At 43.4% G+C, this 17,133-nt stretch overlaps 1 protein-coding gene across 1 annotated transcript in view; it reads left to right on the top strand.

The window, feature by feature from the left end:
- Window positions 1-16,901, top strand: part of LOC100621260 (phosphatidylcholine transfer protein) — a 31,050-nt gene extending 14,149 nt beyond the window's left edge. The window contains exons 3-6 of the mRNA XM_005668954.4: window positions 10,882-10,961; window positions 13,838-14,009; window positions 15,130-15,197; window positions 16,312-16,901. Of these exons, the coding sequence (XP_005669011.3) occupies window positions 10,882-10,961; window positions 13,838-14,009; window positions 15,130-15,197; window positions 16,312-16,377 (386 nt within the window). The 3' untranslated portion in view covers window positions 16,378-16,901. The remainder of the gene's footprint in view (window positions 1-10,881; window positions 10,962-13,837; window positions 14,010-15,129; window positions 15,198-16,311) is intronic.
- The last annotated feature ends 232 nt before the right edge of the window (window positions 16,902-17,133 follow it).

Consider the following 17,133-nt stretch of genomic DNA (forward strand, 5'->3'; position numbering starts at 1 on the left):
CATGAGTAAAGTAAGGAAGGCATGAAACAACATGAAATGTTAAAAACACTGTGAGCAATTAGGTTCCTTTCAATTATTGGGGTGAGAGAATCTGGAACTAGAGTGGGAAGATGGTTCAGCTGTTTAAGCGCCTAGGCTGGCCACCAGGTACAGTTCTTAGATTTTCCCTCTAGGTGATGGGGAGTTGTAAGCAGCATTAGCTAGGGAATCCTCCTGCCACGTAGAGCCACAGAGAGCAGAAACTGGTCTCTTCCATGCCAGTCACAGTGGACTAGATCTGCAGCTAGCCCAGGGGCACAAAGACTCTGACAGACCCTCGCTGTGGTCAGGACACTTGGCTGCAAGTAACCAAAAGCTAACAACAAGAAAGAAACCAGCCTTTACTGGCATTGAAAAGGACATGAAGGTCTGGCTTCCAGGATGGTTGGATTCAATACTTCATTTCTCCATCTTGACTCTGATTTCTTCTGTGTTGACTTACTTCTCAGGCAGATTCTTGTGTCACAGCAGAGATGGCCACCAGAGATGCAGGCATACATTCTGACCATGTATGTAACCTAGAGGAATAAGAACTTTCCTACTGATGCCCCCAAGGTCCCAGGATTGACACTCATCACCTCACCTCAGCGTGGACCATGTGTTTACTTCCTGGGCACGTATGTCATAGTTTTGGGTCCCTTACTGTTGTCAAATACCCTTCCTATCTTGGGCGAGCTGTGATGCTACCTATTCAAGGGAGAAGGTAGATGTTCTCTGTCCACCTCCCAGGTAGCTGTGGTTCAGGCGAGTGCTATAGTTATTGGCAGAACCTCTGATGTGTGGGACTTGGCATCAGTAGTTCATGCCATGGAGTAGAGTCCAGTGGCAGCAGCAGTTTGGCTTCTCTGGAACAATCTTCATGTTTTAAACTTAACTCTAATCCTCCTTGATCTCCTACGTGCTACTTGAGAGCCTTCACGAAACCACTTTTTGAGCTAAATTTGCTAGCATGGCAAGCCAAGAATCTGGCCAGATGTGCCAGCCCTGACCTAATCACCACAGCCATGTCTGGCCCAATTTTCCATCCTGATATTTAGGCCACATCAGTCCAGCTTAAACTGCACAGTGAAGGAGGGGAAATATAACACCCTGAAGGACAATGGGATACTGGTCCAACAAGTGGAAAGACAAAGCTAAGCAGGCAAAAGCAACAGATGTCCAGTCCTCCCCTTCCTTTCAAAGGCATTTTTTTTTTATTTGGTCTCTTTTGCCATTTCTTGGGCTGCTTCCCACTGCATATGGAGGTTCCCAGGCTAGGGGTCCAATCGGAGCTGTAGCCTCTGGTCTACGCCAGAGCCACAGCAACGCAGGATCTGAGCCGCTTCTGTGACCCAGATCCTCAACCCCCTGAGCAAGGCCAGGGATTGAACCCTCAACCCCACGGTTCCTAGTCGGATTCGTTAACCACTAAGCCATGATGGGAACTCCTCAAAGGCATCTTAAACCTCTTGTACAAATGGGCTGGCAAACTTTACTCCAGGGTCTATTATACTAGAATTTCCTTTCTCAAAAGCTAAATTAATAAATTCCACCCTCAGTATCTCCTCAAGGGACTCTGTTCCCTCAGCAGCCTTGGTGTAGCTCCTTCTCAAAATGGTTAGATAGAAGCTTCCTGCAGAGTTTGAGGGCAGAGGCTGTGCCTGTCAGGAACGATGCTTTTTGCATGCAGTAGTGTGATGGATATTAAGCAGATTTGGTCCCTGTAGCTGTGATATAAAGCAACATGGAAAGAGGCAAGAAAATTAGAGAGACACGGTCAAGCCATTTTTTAGCTGTTAGGAAGGACACTGCCCGCTCTTGAACCTTTATTTCCTGGCTGAATACACCAGACTGGGTGACTCAGTCCCAGACTACCTGTAATAGAGCAGGAAGTCTAAAAGGGGTTGAGGGGCGGTGGCTAAAGGCACAACAGCAAAACTATTGGTGTTCTAGTGACATCTAGTGGTTACTCTGGTATTTAAACTTGAAAATTAATTTCATTTCACTGCATTCTGAGAATGTTGATTGTGGTATACAAGGAATGAGTTTTGTTGGGTTCTTTTACTTTTACTGTTTATTTATTCATTTATTTAATTATTTTAGTATGCAATGTCTATGAACTATTTATTTATTTATTTGTCTTTTTGCCATTTCTTGGGCTGCTCCCGCTGCATATGGAGGTTCCCAGGCTAGGGGTCCAATCGAAGCTGTAGCCACCGGCCTACACCAGAGCCACAGCCACTCGGGATCTGAGCCTTGTCTGTGACCCACACCACAGCTCACGGCAACGCTGGATCCCTAACCCACTGAGCAAGGCCAGGGATTGAACCCGCAACTTCATGGTTCCTAGTCGGATTCGTTAACCACTGAGCCACGACGGGAACTCAAAACTATTTATTTTTAAAAATATCTTCCATTCAAACAAGAAAAAGTCATAACTTTGGGGGTTTTTAGTTAATATTTTTTTCTTTTCCATTATAGCTGGTTTACAGTGTTCTGTCAGTTTTCTACTGCACAACAAGGTGACCCAGTTACACATAAATGTATGCATTCTTTTTTTTCACATGATCATGCTCCATCACAAGTGACCAGACATAGTCCCTAGTGCTATACAGCAGGATCCCATTTCTTATCCTTTCCAAAGGCAATAGTATGCATCTATTAACCCCCAATTCCCAGTCCTTCCCACTCCCTCCTCCTTCCCATTGGCAAGCACCAGTCTGTTCTCCATGTCCATGATTTTCTTTTCTGTAGAAATGTTCATTTGTGCCATATATTAGATTCCAGTTATAAGTGATATCATGTGGTATTTTCTTTCTCTTTCTGACTTATTTCACTTAGTATGAGAGTCTCTAGTTCCATCCATGTTGCTGCATGGATTATTTTGTTCTTTTTTATGGCTGAGTAGTATTCCATTGTGTATATAAACCACAGCTTCTTAATACAATCATATGTTGATAGGCATTTGGGTTGTTTCCATGTCTTTGTTATTGCGAATAGTGCTGCAATGAACGTAGGGGTGCATGTATCTTTTTCAGGAAAGTTTTGTCTGGATATATGCCCAAGAGTAGGATTGCTGAGTCATATGGTAGCACTATGTATAGTTTTCTAGGGTATCTCCATGGTGTTTTCCATAGTGGTTGTACCAGCTTACATTCCCACCAACAGTGGAGAAGGGTTCCCTTTTCTCCACACCCTCTCCAGCATTTATTATTTGTGGCTCATTAATGATGGACATTCTGATGGGCGTGAGGTGGTACCTCATAGTAGTTTCGATTTGCATTTCTCTAATAATCAGGGATGTTGAGCATTTTTTCATGTGCTTGTTGGCCATTTGTATATCTTCTTTGGAGAAATGTGTATTCAGGTCTTTTGCCCATTTTTCCATTGGGTTGTTGGCTTTTTTGCTGTTGAGTTGTACAAGTTGTATATTTTAGAGATGAAGCCCTTGTCAGTTGCATCATTTGAAACTATTTTCTCCCATTCTCTAAGTTGTCTTTTTGTATTTTTTTTTATGATTTCCTTTGCTATGCAAAAACTTCTCAGTTTGATTAGGTCCCATTGGTTTATTTTTGCTCTTATTTCTGTTGCTTTGGGAGACTGACTAGAGAAAACATTTGTAAGGTTGATATCAGAGAATGTTTTGCCTATGTTTTCTTCTAGGAGTTTGATGGTGTCTTGTCTTACATTAAAGTCTTTAAGCATTTTGAGTTTATTTTTGTGCATGGTGTGAGAGTGTGTTACAGTTTCCTTGACCTACAAGTAGCTGTCCAGTTTTCCCAGCACCACTTGCTGAAAATACTTTTTCCCATTTTATATTCTTACCTCCTATGTTGAAGATAAATTGACTGTAGGTGTCTGGATTTATTTCTGGGTTCTATATTCTGTTCCATTGGTCCATATGTCTGTTTTGGTACCAGTACCACACTGCCTTGATTACTGTAGCTTTGTAATATTATCTGAAATCTGGGAGAGTTATGCCACCTGCCTGGTTTTTGTTCCTCAGGATTGCATTGGCAATTATGGGTCTTTGGTTCCACGTAACTTTATGGATTGTTTATTCTAGATCTGTGAAAAATGTCATGGGTAATTTGATAGGGATTGCATTGAATCTGTAGATTGCTTTGGGTAGTATGGCCATTTTTATAATATTAGTTTTTCCAGCTCAGAAGCATGGAATATCTTTCCATTTCTTTGAATCCTCTTTAATTTTCTTGATTAATGTTTTATAATTTTTAGCATATAAATTTTTCACCTCCTTGGTCAGGTTAATTCCAAGGTATTTGATTTTTTGGGGGTGTGGTTTTAAAAGGTATTGTATTTTTATATTCCTTTTCCAATATTATATTGTTAGTATAGAGAAATGTGACTGATTTCCAAATTTAATCTTATATCCTGCTACTTTGCTGAATTTGTTGATCAGTTCAAGTAGTTGTAGGGTTGAGTCCTTAGGGTTTTCTATATATAGTATCATGTAATCTGCATACAGTGACAGTTTTACCTCTTCTCTTCCTATTTGGATGCCATTTATTTCTTTTGTTTGTCTGTTTGCTGTGGCTAGGAATTCCAATACTAAGTTGAATAACAGTGGTGAGAGTGGGCATCCTTGTCTTGTTCCAGATTTTAGTGGGAAGGCTTTCAGCTTTTCTCCATTGAGTATTGTATTGGCTATGGGTTTGTCATAAGTGGCTTTTCTTATGTTAAGGTATGTTCCCTCTATACCCACTTTTGTAAGTGTTTTGATCATGAATGGATGTTGGACTTTGTCAAATGCTTTTTCTGCATCTATTGAGATGACCATGCGGTTTTTGACTTTTCTTTTGTTAATGTGGTGTATGACATTGATTTATTTGCATATGTTGAACCATCCCTGTGAAACTGGGATGAATCCCACTTGGTCATGGTATATGATCTTTTTGATATGTTGTTGGATTCAGTTGGCTAATATTTTCTTGAGAATTTTTGTGTCTATATTCATTAAAGATATTGGCCCATAATTTTCTTTTTTGGCGGTGTCTTTGTCTGGTTTTGATATTAGGGTGATGGTGGCATCATAGAATGTCTTTGGGAGTTTTCCTTCTTCTTCAACCTTTTGAAAAAGTTTAAGGAGGATGGGTATAAATTCTTCTTTGTGTTTATGGCAGAATTCACCCATGAAACCATTTGGTCCTGGACTTTTATTTATAGGGAGTGGTTTTCACTACATGGTCAATTTCATTTCTAGTGATCAGTCTATTCAGTTGATCTATTTCTTCTTGATCCAGTTTTGGCAGGCTGTAAGTTGTCCATTTCTTCTTGGTTGTAAAATATCTTGGCATACAATTGTTCATGGTATTCTCTTAACAGTTTTTTGTATTTCTGAAGTATCTGTTGTGTTTTCTGCTTTTCATTTCTTATTTTGTTTATTTGGGTTTTTTCTCTTTTCTTCTCGGTGAGTCTGGCCAGAGGTTTGTCAATTTTGTTTACCTTTTCAAAGAACCAGCTCTTGGTTTTATTAATTTTTTTCTATTGTTTTTTGATTCTCTATTTCATTTATTTCCTCTCTGATCTTTATGATTTCCTTCCTTCTGCTGACTTTAGGATTTGTTTGTTCTTCCTTTTGTAATTCATTTAGGTGGTGGTTTAAGTTGTCAATTTGAGATTTTTCTTCTTTTTTGAGGAAGGCCTGTATCACTATGAATTTCTCTCTGAGCACTGCTTTTGTGGCATCCCATAGATTTGGGAAGACACAACCACTTGTGTCTTCATTATCATTCATGTCGAGGTATTTTTTAATTTCCTTCTTGATTTCCTCATTGACCCATTGGTTTTTTAGTAGCATGTTGTTTAGTCTCCATGCAGTTAGTTTTTTCTCATTTCTTTTCCTGTGGTTAATTTTGAGGTTCATGCCATTGTGGTCAGAGAAGATACTTGAAACAATTTCTATACTCTTAAATTTGTTGAGGTTAGCTTTGTGCCCCAGTATGTGATCGATCCTTGAGAATGTTCCATGTGCACTTGAGAAGAATATATATTCTGATATTTTTGGATGTAATACCCTGAAAATGTCAATGAAGTCTAACTTTTATATTGTGTCCTTTAGGATCTCTGTTGCTTTATTGATTTTCTGTCTAGAAGATCTGTCCATTGATGTGAGTGGGGTGTTAAAGTGTCCTACTATGATTGTCTTCCCATCAATTTCTTCTTTTATGTCTGTTTGTTTTTTTTGTAGGATCTAGGTGTTCTTATATTAGGGACATATACATTGACAAGTGTAATATCCTTTTCTTGAATGGATCCTTTAACCATTAAATAGTGTCCTTCTTTGTCTTTCTTTATGGCCTTCATTTTAAAGTCTATTTTGTCTGATGAGTATTGCAACTCCTGCTTTCCTGTCTTGTCAATTGGCATGAAATATCTTTTCCCATCACCTCACTTTCAATCTATATGTGTCCTTTGCCTTATAGTGAGTCTCTTGTAGACAGCAGATTGTAGGTTTTTGCTTTTTTATCTATCTGCCTCTCTGTGTCTTTGGATTGGAGCATTCAGTCCATTGACATTTAAGGTGATTGTTGATAGATATGTATTTATTGCCATTTTAAATCTTGTTTTCCAGTTGATTCTAGGTTTCTCCTTTCTTTTTTGGTTGGATGATTTCCATTTATTTTATGCTTGAGTACTATTCTTTTTAGTTTTTGTGAATGTAATGTTTGGTTTTGATTTGTGGCTGCCCTGTTTTTTAAGTATGTTAACCTCTTCCTGTATCTGCTTGCTTTAGCCTGATAGTCATATAGGCTCAAACACATTATTAAAAAAAGAAGAGTCTAGATTTTCTTATTCTCCTTTCCCACATTTTATGATTTTGAAGTCCTTTTTTAACATCTTCATGTTTGTCCTTTTGCTGTTCCTTGTGTTGATCATTGCTTTTACAGTAGTTTTTTTTTTTCTTCCTCTTTTAGATCTGTATGCTGGTTTATTTAAGTGATAAAATAAGTGATTTAAAGTAAATTGCTTTCCAGTCATGGTTTCCTCCATCCTATTTCTTCTTACTTCTTTTTTTATTTGGAGAAGCCCTTTCAATATTTCTTTTATTTTGTAATTTTTTTTTTATTTTTGTCTTTTTTCCTTTTTTTCTAGGGCCACTTCCTGTGGCATATGGAGGTTCCCAGGCTAGGGGTTGAATTGGAGCTGTAGCCACTGGCCTACACCAGAGCCATAGCAACACGGGATCTGAGCCATGTCTGTGACCTACACCACAGCTCATGCCAAGGCCAGATCCTTAACCCACTGAGCAAGGCCAGGGATCAAACTTGCAACCTCATGGTCCTAGTCGGATTCATTAACCACTGCACCATGACGGGAACTCCTCAATATTTCTTTTAGAATGGATTTACTATTGCTGTACTCTTTTAGCTTTTGTTTTTTGGAGAAATTATTTATTTCCTCTTCTATTTTAAATGATATCCTTGCTGGATAGAGTATCCTAAGTTGCAATTTTTTTCCTTTCAGCATTTCAATTATATCTTGCCACTCCCTTCTGGCTTGTAGTGTTACTGTAGAGAAATCAGCTGATAGCCTTATGGGGGTTCCCTTGTAATTAATGCTTTGTTTTTCTCTTGCTGCCTTTAGAATCCTTTTTATCTTTAACTAACTTTTGCCATTGTCATTATAATATGTCTTGTTGCGGGCCTGTTTGGGTTCAACTTGTTTGGGGCTCTCTGTGCTTCCTGTATCGTGATATCAGTTTCCTTTAGGTTTGGGAATTATTCAGCCATAATTTCTTCAATCCCCTTTTCTTTTTCTTCTCTTATGGAATTCTTACTATGCATAGATTGGCCCACTTTGTGCTATCTCATAGATCTCTTACATTGCTTTCATGTTTTTTCATTTGGTCTTCTGTCTGCTGTCCTGATAGGGTAATTTCCATTATTCTATCTTCCAAGTCACTAATTCGTTCCTCCACATTATCCATTTTGCTCTTTAGTGGCTGTAGCTCAGTTTGTGTCTCTGCAAACTAATTTTCTAATTTTTCTATGTTCCTTCTTATATTTTCTAGTTCCTTTCTAAAGGAATCTGCATTACTGTTTGTATCTTCTCTTAATTCCTTGATATTCAGCCTTAATTCCTTCAGTATTTTCACTATTTCCCTTTTGAACTCAATGTCTGTCAGACTGCAGAGGTCTTTTCCTTGTTTTCTGCTTCATATGGATTCTGTTCCTTTAACTGGGAATGGTTTCTGAGTTTCTTCATCTTGCTTATGTTTTTCTATGAGTTCAGGGAAGCCAAACTGTAGTCTTGGAGGGCTACTTCTATGAAATAGAAACCCTTTGTATTTTGTGGGTGATTTCTATTTATTTCCAGCATGGGAGTTTGAATATTTTCTGTCTCTTTCTTCAGTGTGAGCAGGTTGTTATCCCCAGGGTGCTGAGTGTGTTTCCAGGGAGAAGAGGTAATGAGTAGGGCTAGTAGTCAGTGCCTGGTTGCTGGGCTTTCAACAGCGTCAAGGACCTGCAAGAAGCTGGCACAGGCTACTCCTAGTTGCATGGCCCTGGGAAGTGGTAATTAGCCTTAGGCAGATTTACAAGGAGCCCAGAGCATTAGACAGTGGCAGCAGCATGGTGTGTGTGTGTGTGTGTGTGTGTGTGTGTGTGTGTGTGTTCCCATGGGACTGAGAGCAAAGATATGTAGTGTTTGATTGCAATGCCCTCCTCTGAGGTGATTGGAGCTGCAGGTGGTGCCTGTTCAGGGACCCCTAGTGGTAGCAGGCCACACCCACCTCTGGAGTCAGTGATAACTGTAATGGTTTGCACTGTCACCTGCAGACCATGCAAGAAGCACCCCATCTCAGCCCACAGAGGAGATGCTGCACAGGCTGCTTCTAGTTTCAGAATCCTGGGAAGTGACAGAGATTAAGCGTGTGGGCACTCCTCAGAGCATTCAGCAGTGGCAGTCCAGGGCCAGTGCACTCTCAGGCATGCAAAAGCAACAACAGATGGTGCCTGGTCACAATGCCCTCCTCTGTGGTGCCCTTGAAGTGATTGGGGCTGCAAGTAGTGCTTGTTCATGGACCCCTAGTGGTAGTGGGTCATGCCCACCTCTGGAAACAAAGATAACTGTGGTGGTTTGCCTCAGCCACGTGCAGACCATACAAGCAGCACCTCATCCTGCTTAGCCCCCACAGGAGGTGCTGCATCAGCTGCTCCTGGTTGTAGGTCCCTGGGAAGGGACAATGATCCAGCATCTGGGTGCTGCCTAGAGCATTTGGCAGTGGTAGCAGAAGGGCAGGTGTGCTCCCAGGGAGTGAGAGCAAAAACAGGTGGTATTCTGTCACATTGTCCTCTGTGGTGCCCTCTGAGGTGGTTTGGGCTGCAAGTGGTTCTTGTTCAGGGATCCCCAGTGGCAGTGGGCCTCACCCACAACTTGAGTCAGATAACTACAGTGGTTTGCCCCTGCCACCTTCAGACAATGCAAGGAGCAGCCTGTTCCTCTTAGCCCACACAGGAGGTGCTAACCAGCTCCTCCTAGTTGTAGGGTCTTGGGAAGGGAAAGTGATGGAGAGTCTGGGCCTTGCCCAGAGCATTTGGCAGTGACAGCTGCAGGGAAAGTGTGTTCCCAGGGGAGTGAGAGCAACAAGGTGTGGTGCTTGGTTGCTGTACCTACTATTTTTTTTTTTTTTTTTTGCCAGCCCCTGAGATGATTGGGGCCTCAGGTGGAGCCCACTCACAGGCCCCCAGTGATGGCAGGTCACGCCTCCCTCTGACCTCTGAGATGACTGCTGCAGTCCATCCCTGCTGCCTGTAGATCATGCAAGAGGCACCACATTGCACTGATGCCCCTGCTGCCCTTAGCCTACATAAGAGGTGCCCAGCCACCAGTAGCTTGCACAAGAAGCGCCCAGTGTCTCGTAGCCCAAGCAAGTGGCTTCTCACCACTGGTAGCCTGCACCAGAGGTGCCCTGCCCTCTGAGAGCCCGTGTGTGGACAGGAAGATTCCTATGGCTGTCCACCCCTCCTCCTCCTCTGACACTCACCAGCAATGTGCCTTGCTTTTCCTGTGGGCCCAGACCTTCTCCCGGTTTCCTCTTCTGTGGCATTCCACTCCTCAGCCCATAGCCCCCCACTCCCACATCCATGGCACACCACTCTCTTAGCCTCTCAGGCTGTCACCAAACAGCCAACCCTAGTCCTCTCCCCAGAACTGACCTCTGGAACATAAGTCTCAGTGCCCAGCCCCTGCCTGAGCATCTCAGGCTGTGGTGTCTGGGGCAGTAGTGCAGATGATCTGAGTGGTTCTCACTCTACTTTGCCCTCTTCAGTCCAGCTGCTGTGCTTTTCTTGGTGACTTTGTGGTCCCTCTGTCTCAGCTGATCTCCCCGTTGGTTAGGTGGCTTCCCTGGATGTGGGTTCCTTTTCTCTTTCACAGTTTCCTCTCAGGAATGCTAGTCCTGTCCTGATTTTTTTTCTCTCTCTCTCTTTTTCTTTTGTTCTACCCAGTTATGTCAAGAGTTTCTTGCCCTTTTTGGAGGTTTAAGTTCCTCTGCCAGCATTCAGTTCATGTTCTGTGTGAGTCATTTTACATATAGACGTTTTTTTTTTGTTGTTGTTGTTGTTGGTTTTTTTTGGATGTGTTTGTGTGAGGGAGTGAGTGTGACGTCTTACTCCTCCACCGTCTTAAAAAAATCTACTTTTACTGTGTTTTTATATCTACTAGACACTGTCCCTGGGCAATAAGCTTTCGGGGTAATGAATCTGTCATTTTCTAGAATTCTGTGCCTTATATGTTAGTGATTCATCATTCCTTAAAAGGCCATCATGCAAAAGCTTCTTATTAATTAAAGCCAAAGAGGCTTCCAGATGCATTCACTTCTTTTTAAATCCTCTTTAGAACTGTATGCAAGAGATTGCAATGGAGAGACCGTGATCTACTGGGAAGTACAGTGCCCTTCTCCCAGGTTCAACAGAGATGTATCCTTTCCAAAGGGGCACCATCACTCACCTTTCTACGTGTTTCTCTGCCCCATGGTCATCACGCGATGGTGGTACGGCCATCAGGGGTGGATAACTTTGCTGTTGATGATTGCAGAGGCATCTGCTAAAGCTGTTGCTTCTTGTGTGGTGTTCTGAGACCTCAAAGGGTGCTTTCTGGGCCTGACTGTGTGCAGACTTTGCAGCTCTTGGTCACAGGAGGGCACTTTATACTTTCCTGAGAAGTTTTATACAGTTTGACATTGCTGGGCCACAGATGTGGCGACCTGAAAAAATAAATTTTTGTAAAGCGTGTACAATACACTCTCTCAATCTGTAGAGGAAGAAGTGAGGACCCAGAGAGGTAAAGTGACTGACAGAGCCACAGGGACAGGTGGCTCATGGCGGAGTGTGGGTTGGAACTTGGGTCTCATGTTTACCGCTTTCTCCATCACCCCTTCCTTTTGGATGACCCCTCGGAGATTCTCCCTTGATTACTGAATGTGAACACTATGCTTCCTCCTCTCAGTTTCCTCGTTTATGAGATGAAGCAGTTGAATGGGATGTGGGGAGTTTCAGGTGACAATCCTAGGTCCTATGAAGCCCTCTTAGGACCAGTCTGGGAGGGTTTGATAGACATTTGCTGGGCGTGGTTGAGAGGTGAGACTTTGATTCTACTGTCCTCTTCAATTATAGCAGCTGAGTATTTTAAATTTCCATAAGGGATCTGTTCAGCAAAGGATTTTTTTTTTTTTGAAGTTGGGAAACCACTGAAGTGGATGATTGCTGGGATCTTGTCTAGCTCTAACATTCTGTAAGTCTGTATATTCCAAATAACTGCTCTCTAGAAAGAGAGGGAGTTTGGGGTGTGTTTGTGGGTATTGTTTGTGTATATGTGTTCACCCTGGCCCCAGCTAGAGTATAAACTCCATAAGGATTTACTTCTGGTCACAATTCCCACAGACTGCTGTATAGTTTGTATACAGTTAGATTGTATTTCAGCAAATCATGGTTACTTAACCCCTTAGATTTTGTGTGGTTTCCTCTCATCCTGGCAACAACTCTGCCGGGCAGGTGCCAGGATCCCCATCAGATGTGAAGAAACCTGAGGCAAAGGAAGTGGAGTGCTTTGCTCAGGTTCTCCTCAGGTTCACACCACTAGTGGGTGGCAGAGGCAGGCATGGGCCCAGGTCCAGCTGTGTCTGTAGAAGGTGACCTGGACCAGGGCAACCCCACCTCTGACCTCACAGGGACACTGTAGGGCTGTGTTCTCAGGAGTGGACCCTTGGGGTTCCCTGAAGTTTGGTTTCATTAGCTTTCCACTGCCACACAATCCCATAAAGAACCTCTTAGTCATATGTACTCATATGTCTCTCCAATAAAGGCTGTTCAGTTTTTGAAAACAAAGAACAGTGTAGTAGAAAAGAGCATTAGTTTTGGAGGGAATACTTGGTTGGGTGTGGGCTAGTTTCCTGGTTTGCTTTGTGACCTTGGAAAAGGCCCTTCACTTCTCTGGGCCTCAGTGAACTGTTGATTCTCCACACACAAACTGTGTGGCATGCTGGACCTTCCACCTCTTCAAAGACCTCTGCCAAATGGTACCCAACACATGAAGTGAATTTTTCCTCAGTGGAGTTTCAGGTGATGTCTACCGCTTGAGCTGAGCAAGTTGTGGGATGACATTTTCTGTGAGGAAAAAATAAAATAAAAGGCTTGTGAGAGAGGACATCCAGAGCTCAAGCAACATCATTTCTTCCCTGAATCTTTTAAGAATTTTACTCGCCAGTATATAGAGAGTGGAGTTGATAGGCCATCCTGCAGAGTGCCTGGGGGAAGGACAGCACTACGGGTGTCATAAAGACTTTGAAGTGGCCTGGGACTGTGGCTGTGGATGGTGTGGGAAGTGTAATTGTGTTACAGTAATTTTTTGGGACTGTTTTAGGCTTTTAATTCCTTCTAGTGAAAATACTAAAATTCAGACATTGGAAAGTCTAATGAACACATTAAATAGTTGATTCTGTGCAGCTATGACAGCCTTACCAGGTTTTAGGGCAAGATCTGGGTTCAAACTCGGGTTCCTTCCCTTCAGGTGGGCTATGGGATCTTTGGCAAATTTCTTTACTTCTCTGAGCCTCAGTTTTGCCATCTACAAGATGAAGATACTTATGTGAAACTCACGGGGGCTTGCTCAGAATCAGTACTGATGCTGAATGTAAAGCACATGATGTTTGCACATGGTCAGGTCTCAGTAAATGGTGATTCCTTTTGTTTCTTGGGTCAAATTATTTCCCTGTACTAGCACCATAGACATAGTGGTTGTTCTGAGAGTGTTTACTGAGATGAAACGGCTTTGTTATTCTTGGTGAACCAGAACTAGGGAGGACATCTGCCTACAGATTATCCCAGGATTTATATGTCTTCCTCTGATCACCAGCCAGGTATAAGTAACCTTGCCTGATCATCCTTTGTGCAGAGAAGTTGGTGCCCCCACCAAACCTACCTGCCAGGCAGTGTGACTCCTTTTCCTGCATAGGGCAACTGAGTCTCAGAAAAGCTGAATAACCAACCTGGGATCACACAGCTGATAAATGACCAGTCCTCTGGGATGTCATTGCTTTCTTGGAGAAAGGAGGAATGGGTTCCCCACATAATGAAAAGCAGCAAGGAAACATTCCCTGGTGGGGAGTAATGCATATTCTCAAATGAGATACTCAGGTGAGAGGACCATGGTTTGGCAGGGCAGGTAGGCAGACAGGGCAGGAGGTGAAGCAACAGTGCAAGGGAGCAAAATCACCTCCCTGTGTTTCTGGCTTGTGGGCTCTCCTTCTGCCCATCTGAGATACTGGTCTGATGTTGTGCCTTGACTGGGGTTGTAGTACGTCTTTGTTCAGCAGCACCGAGAGCTGGAGTTTAAAGGGCAGAAGGTCCATGTGATACTGGCAGAGAGTACCTCCGCGCCACAGTTTCCTGAGAAGTCGAGCGCCATCCGCGTGAAGAAATTCACACAGAAGCTGGCTGTGCAGAGCGATGGTGGCCGTGGGAGCAAAGGTAAAATCAGGGTACCTCATACTGGTGCATCAGCCAGGGCCACCTGATTGCAAGGCAAGTAGAATGCAGGATGCTTATTCCCTGAGGTCAGAGACTGGACTTGCTGCCATAAAAAAATGACTCCATTCACCCTCAGAGACTAGGTAGAGTGCAAGGTGGATGTTATATTTGACTCAGTCCATTCCTTACTGATTCTTGCATTGTCCCGATGAATTAGGACAGCTCAGTGAACCAGAAGGTATAGGAACTCATTTCAGGCTGGTCCTGAACATGCTGGGCTGAGGGTGGGCAGGAAGGCTGTCAGGACTGTCTCTGAGAATGCAGCTTCTGTTCAGCAAAAGCCCAGGGACTCAGGACCTGCCTGCCTTGAGTTTCAGCCACAGGACAGAAGCTCGGAGTGGGCCGTGCAGCCCCCTGCTGTCCTCTAGGAAGGTGGACAAAATCTGATCTTAGTTCTGCTGTGTGTTAGATCTGCCACCTTGGATGAGTCGTCCCACATTTCTGAGTCTCCATTTTATCATTTACAAACTGAGGTTTATTTCATCAACTCCTTAGGATTAAGACAAATAATGAGAGAAGTAATTAAATGAGAGACTATATCCAAATGTCTAGCCCTTGCCAGGTGTTTAAGAAATAGCAGCAGGAGTTCCCATCGTGGCGCAGTGGTTAACGAATCCGACTAGGAACCATGAGGTTGCGGGTTCGGTCCCTGCCCTTGCTCAGTGGGTTAACGATCCGGCGTTGCCGTGAGCTGTAGTGTAGGTTGCAGACGCGGCTCGGATCCTGCGTTGCTGTGGCTCTGGTGTAGGCCGGCGGCTACAGCTCCGATTCGACCCCTAGCCTGGGAACCTCCATATGCCGCGGAAGCGGTCCAAGAAATGGCAAAAAAAAAAAAAAAAAAAAAAAAAAAAGAAATAGCAGCAGAATGTGCCTTGGCTGTTTTCCAGAATATTTGTATATGTCTCCCATAAGGCAAGGCCGAGGGGGGCGTCCGCTTGAATTCCATTTTACCTCTCTCTTTACTACCTGGGCCTGAATATAAAGGTGGAAGTTTTGCTGGGTTTGTTGCTGTATCTTTCTAACATTTCTTCCCTGAATTGTCTTTTTGTTCCCTCTCTAGTTTTCATGTATTACTCAGATAATCTGGATTGCCCAGTTCCTGACTGGATCTGTAAATGGGCTGCCAAGGTGAGCTCTCAAGGGGCAGGAGGGTGTTAGACAAATGTTGACTTAGCCCAGGGGGCTGTGAGGCTGAAGACAGGTGCTGTCTCAGGCCTAATGAGGCCGTTTTATGAAGCAGCTTGTTTGAGTGACTATGGTTAGGACTGGGGTTGCCAAAACCCAGGATGAAGGCTGGGACCAAAAACAAAGAAGTTTTAGCTGGAATTCCAGCCCCTCCCTGCTTTTCCCAGAGACACCCCCCCCCACCCCCGTCTCCTCTGAGGATTACTCTCTGGAACCTTGGGGCAATAGTCTTCTCCTTGTCCAAACGGTGTTGTCTGTCGACCCTGTATCTGCTTACAGAAGAGTCAGGCTGACCTCTCAGAAGACAACCAAGACTGGGGAAGCCTCTGATTTTATCTTTGTTTTTATTTTTCTGAACAACGAGGAATGGCAGTAGTGGCCCAGATCACTAGAGACTTCCTAGGAGCCTGGAATCACGGTGACCTTCAGCCTGCTTTGTTTGATCCTACTTGCTGACTGGATGGTTCACCAGGTTCCCTGGGAGCGTGAAAAAACACATAGGCTTCGTGTCAAACACATGGTATTTTGAATCCTGGTCCTGCTTCTGATTGTAATCTAGGGAAGCCATTAATTTCTTCCCTTTTAAAATTGGAGATGGGTATTCCCACCCTGCCGAGAAGGGAAAAGTCTTGGGCAACGCTCAGTGCCAACTAAAGGATGACATACATGCCTCTAGCCCTGATCCTTACCATTTCCTAATTCTGTACAAATTCTGTATAGCAAGTCCTTTCATTTATTTGCAAGAATCTCACAGCCTAGCCCAATATCATTTCCTGGTTTTTTTTTTTATTTTCAAAAATGGTGTCTCAGTAATATCTTAATTTTTATTAGGAAAAGCCAAAATATACAACAATATTTTATAACAGTGTCCCCCCGCCCCCAGTCTAATCTTACTTGTGCCCCGTGTCTTACCTTTCGTCATTACCTGTGGCGATGTTCTGGATCCTATTGCCGTATTTCTTATTCCCAAAGCCACCTCCCTTTGCCTTCGCCACATTGCGAAGAATCAGAAGTGATCACTGAGGACATAGAAGTGATAGTCTTCTTGCCTTTGCAGAGTGGATTTCCTACCTACTTGAAAAACATGGTGAATGCCTGCCATAACTATCCCAGAAGATCCTAGTGGAGGGAACTGGGAGCCATGTGTCCATGGAATGATGTCTCCAGAAGTGCCACGACCACCAAAACTCAGCCTGCCTATTGCTTTCCCATCCTCAGAGACTAGTACATTGTCCCCGAGTGTGTTTGCCTGATGCCTGGCTTCTTCTCCCACTCTCCCCACACTGGGACCAGCTGTTGAACATAGGTCAGATTAGAGGAACACTTGCTTGTTTGTTTTTAAGAAGCGAGGTCCTCCATAGGGTGCATGCTCATTCCTTCTGCCGTTCTGGGGAGGGGAGAGGGTGGAGGCTGGATGACTGACCACATCCCCTGGAAGTGACTGATCCCTGCAAGCTGGCTCCCTCCCACATGTGATTTCTTGCAACCCAGGAGGGTGATTTCCTGCTGAAGTTGCATTTACTTCAGGGCTGACTCTCAGTGCACTTAGACTAGGAGACACATACTGATGTTCAATTGCTTTCTGCTTTGCTGACTTTATTTGGCTGGAATTTGAAATAATAAATCTATCCCCATTCTTGCTCTGGAGGATCATGAGCTGTTTTGATTTCAAACCATTTTGAAAAATACTGTTGGCCTCATGAAGCACATAGTGTGATAACAGTATTTCTCATCATATATGTCTCAGTTTTTCTCTTTTCCATATGTCACTGAGGAAGACTTTCGGTTACTCACTAGCTCTGCATTTTACTGAACTCTAGAGCATCAGGATATCTCTGGCAGTTAGCAGACGCCAACTTGCTTTGCACATACCATTGAG

The sequence above is a fragment of the Sus scrofa genome, chromosome 12 (assembly GCF_054392235.1).
Source record: "Sus scrofa isolate SSC_HxYL_T2T_F1_AM1 chromosome 12, Sscrofa_HxYL_maternal_Yorkshire_Landrace_v2.0, whole genome shotgun sequence".
NCBI classification, from domain to species: Eukaryota; Metazoa; Chordata; class Mammalia; order Artiodactyla; family Suidae; genus Sus; species Sus scrofa.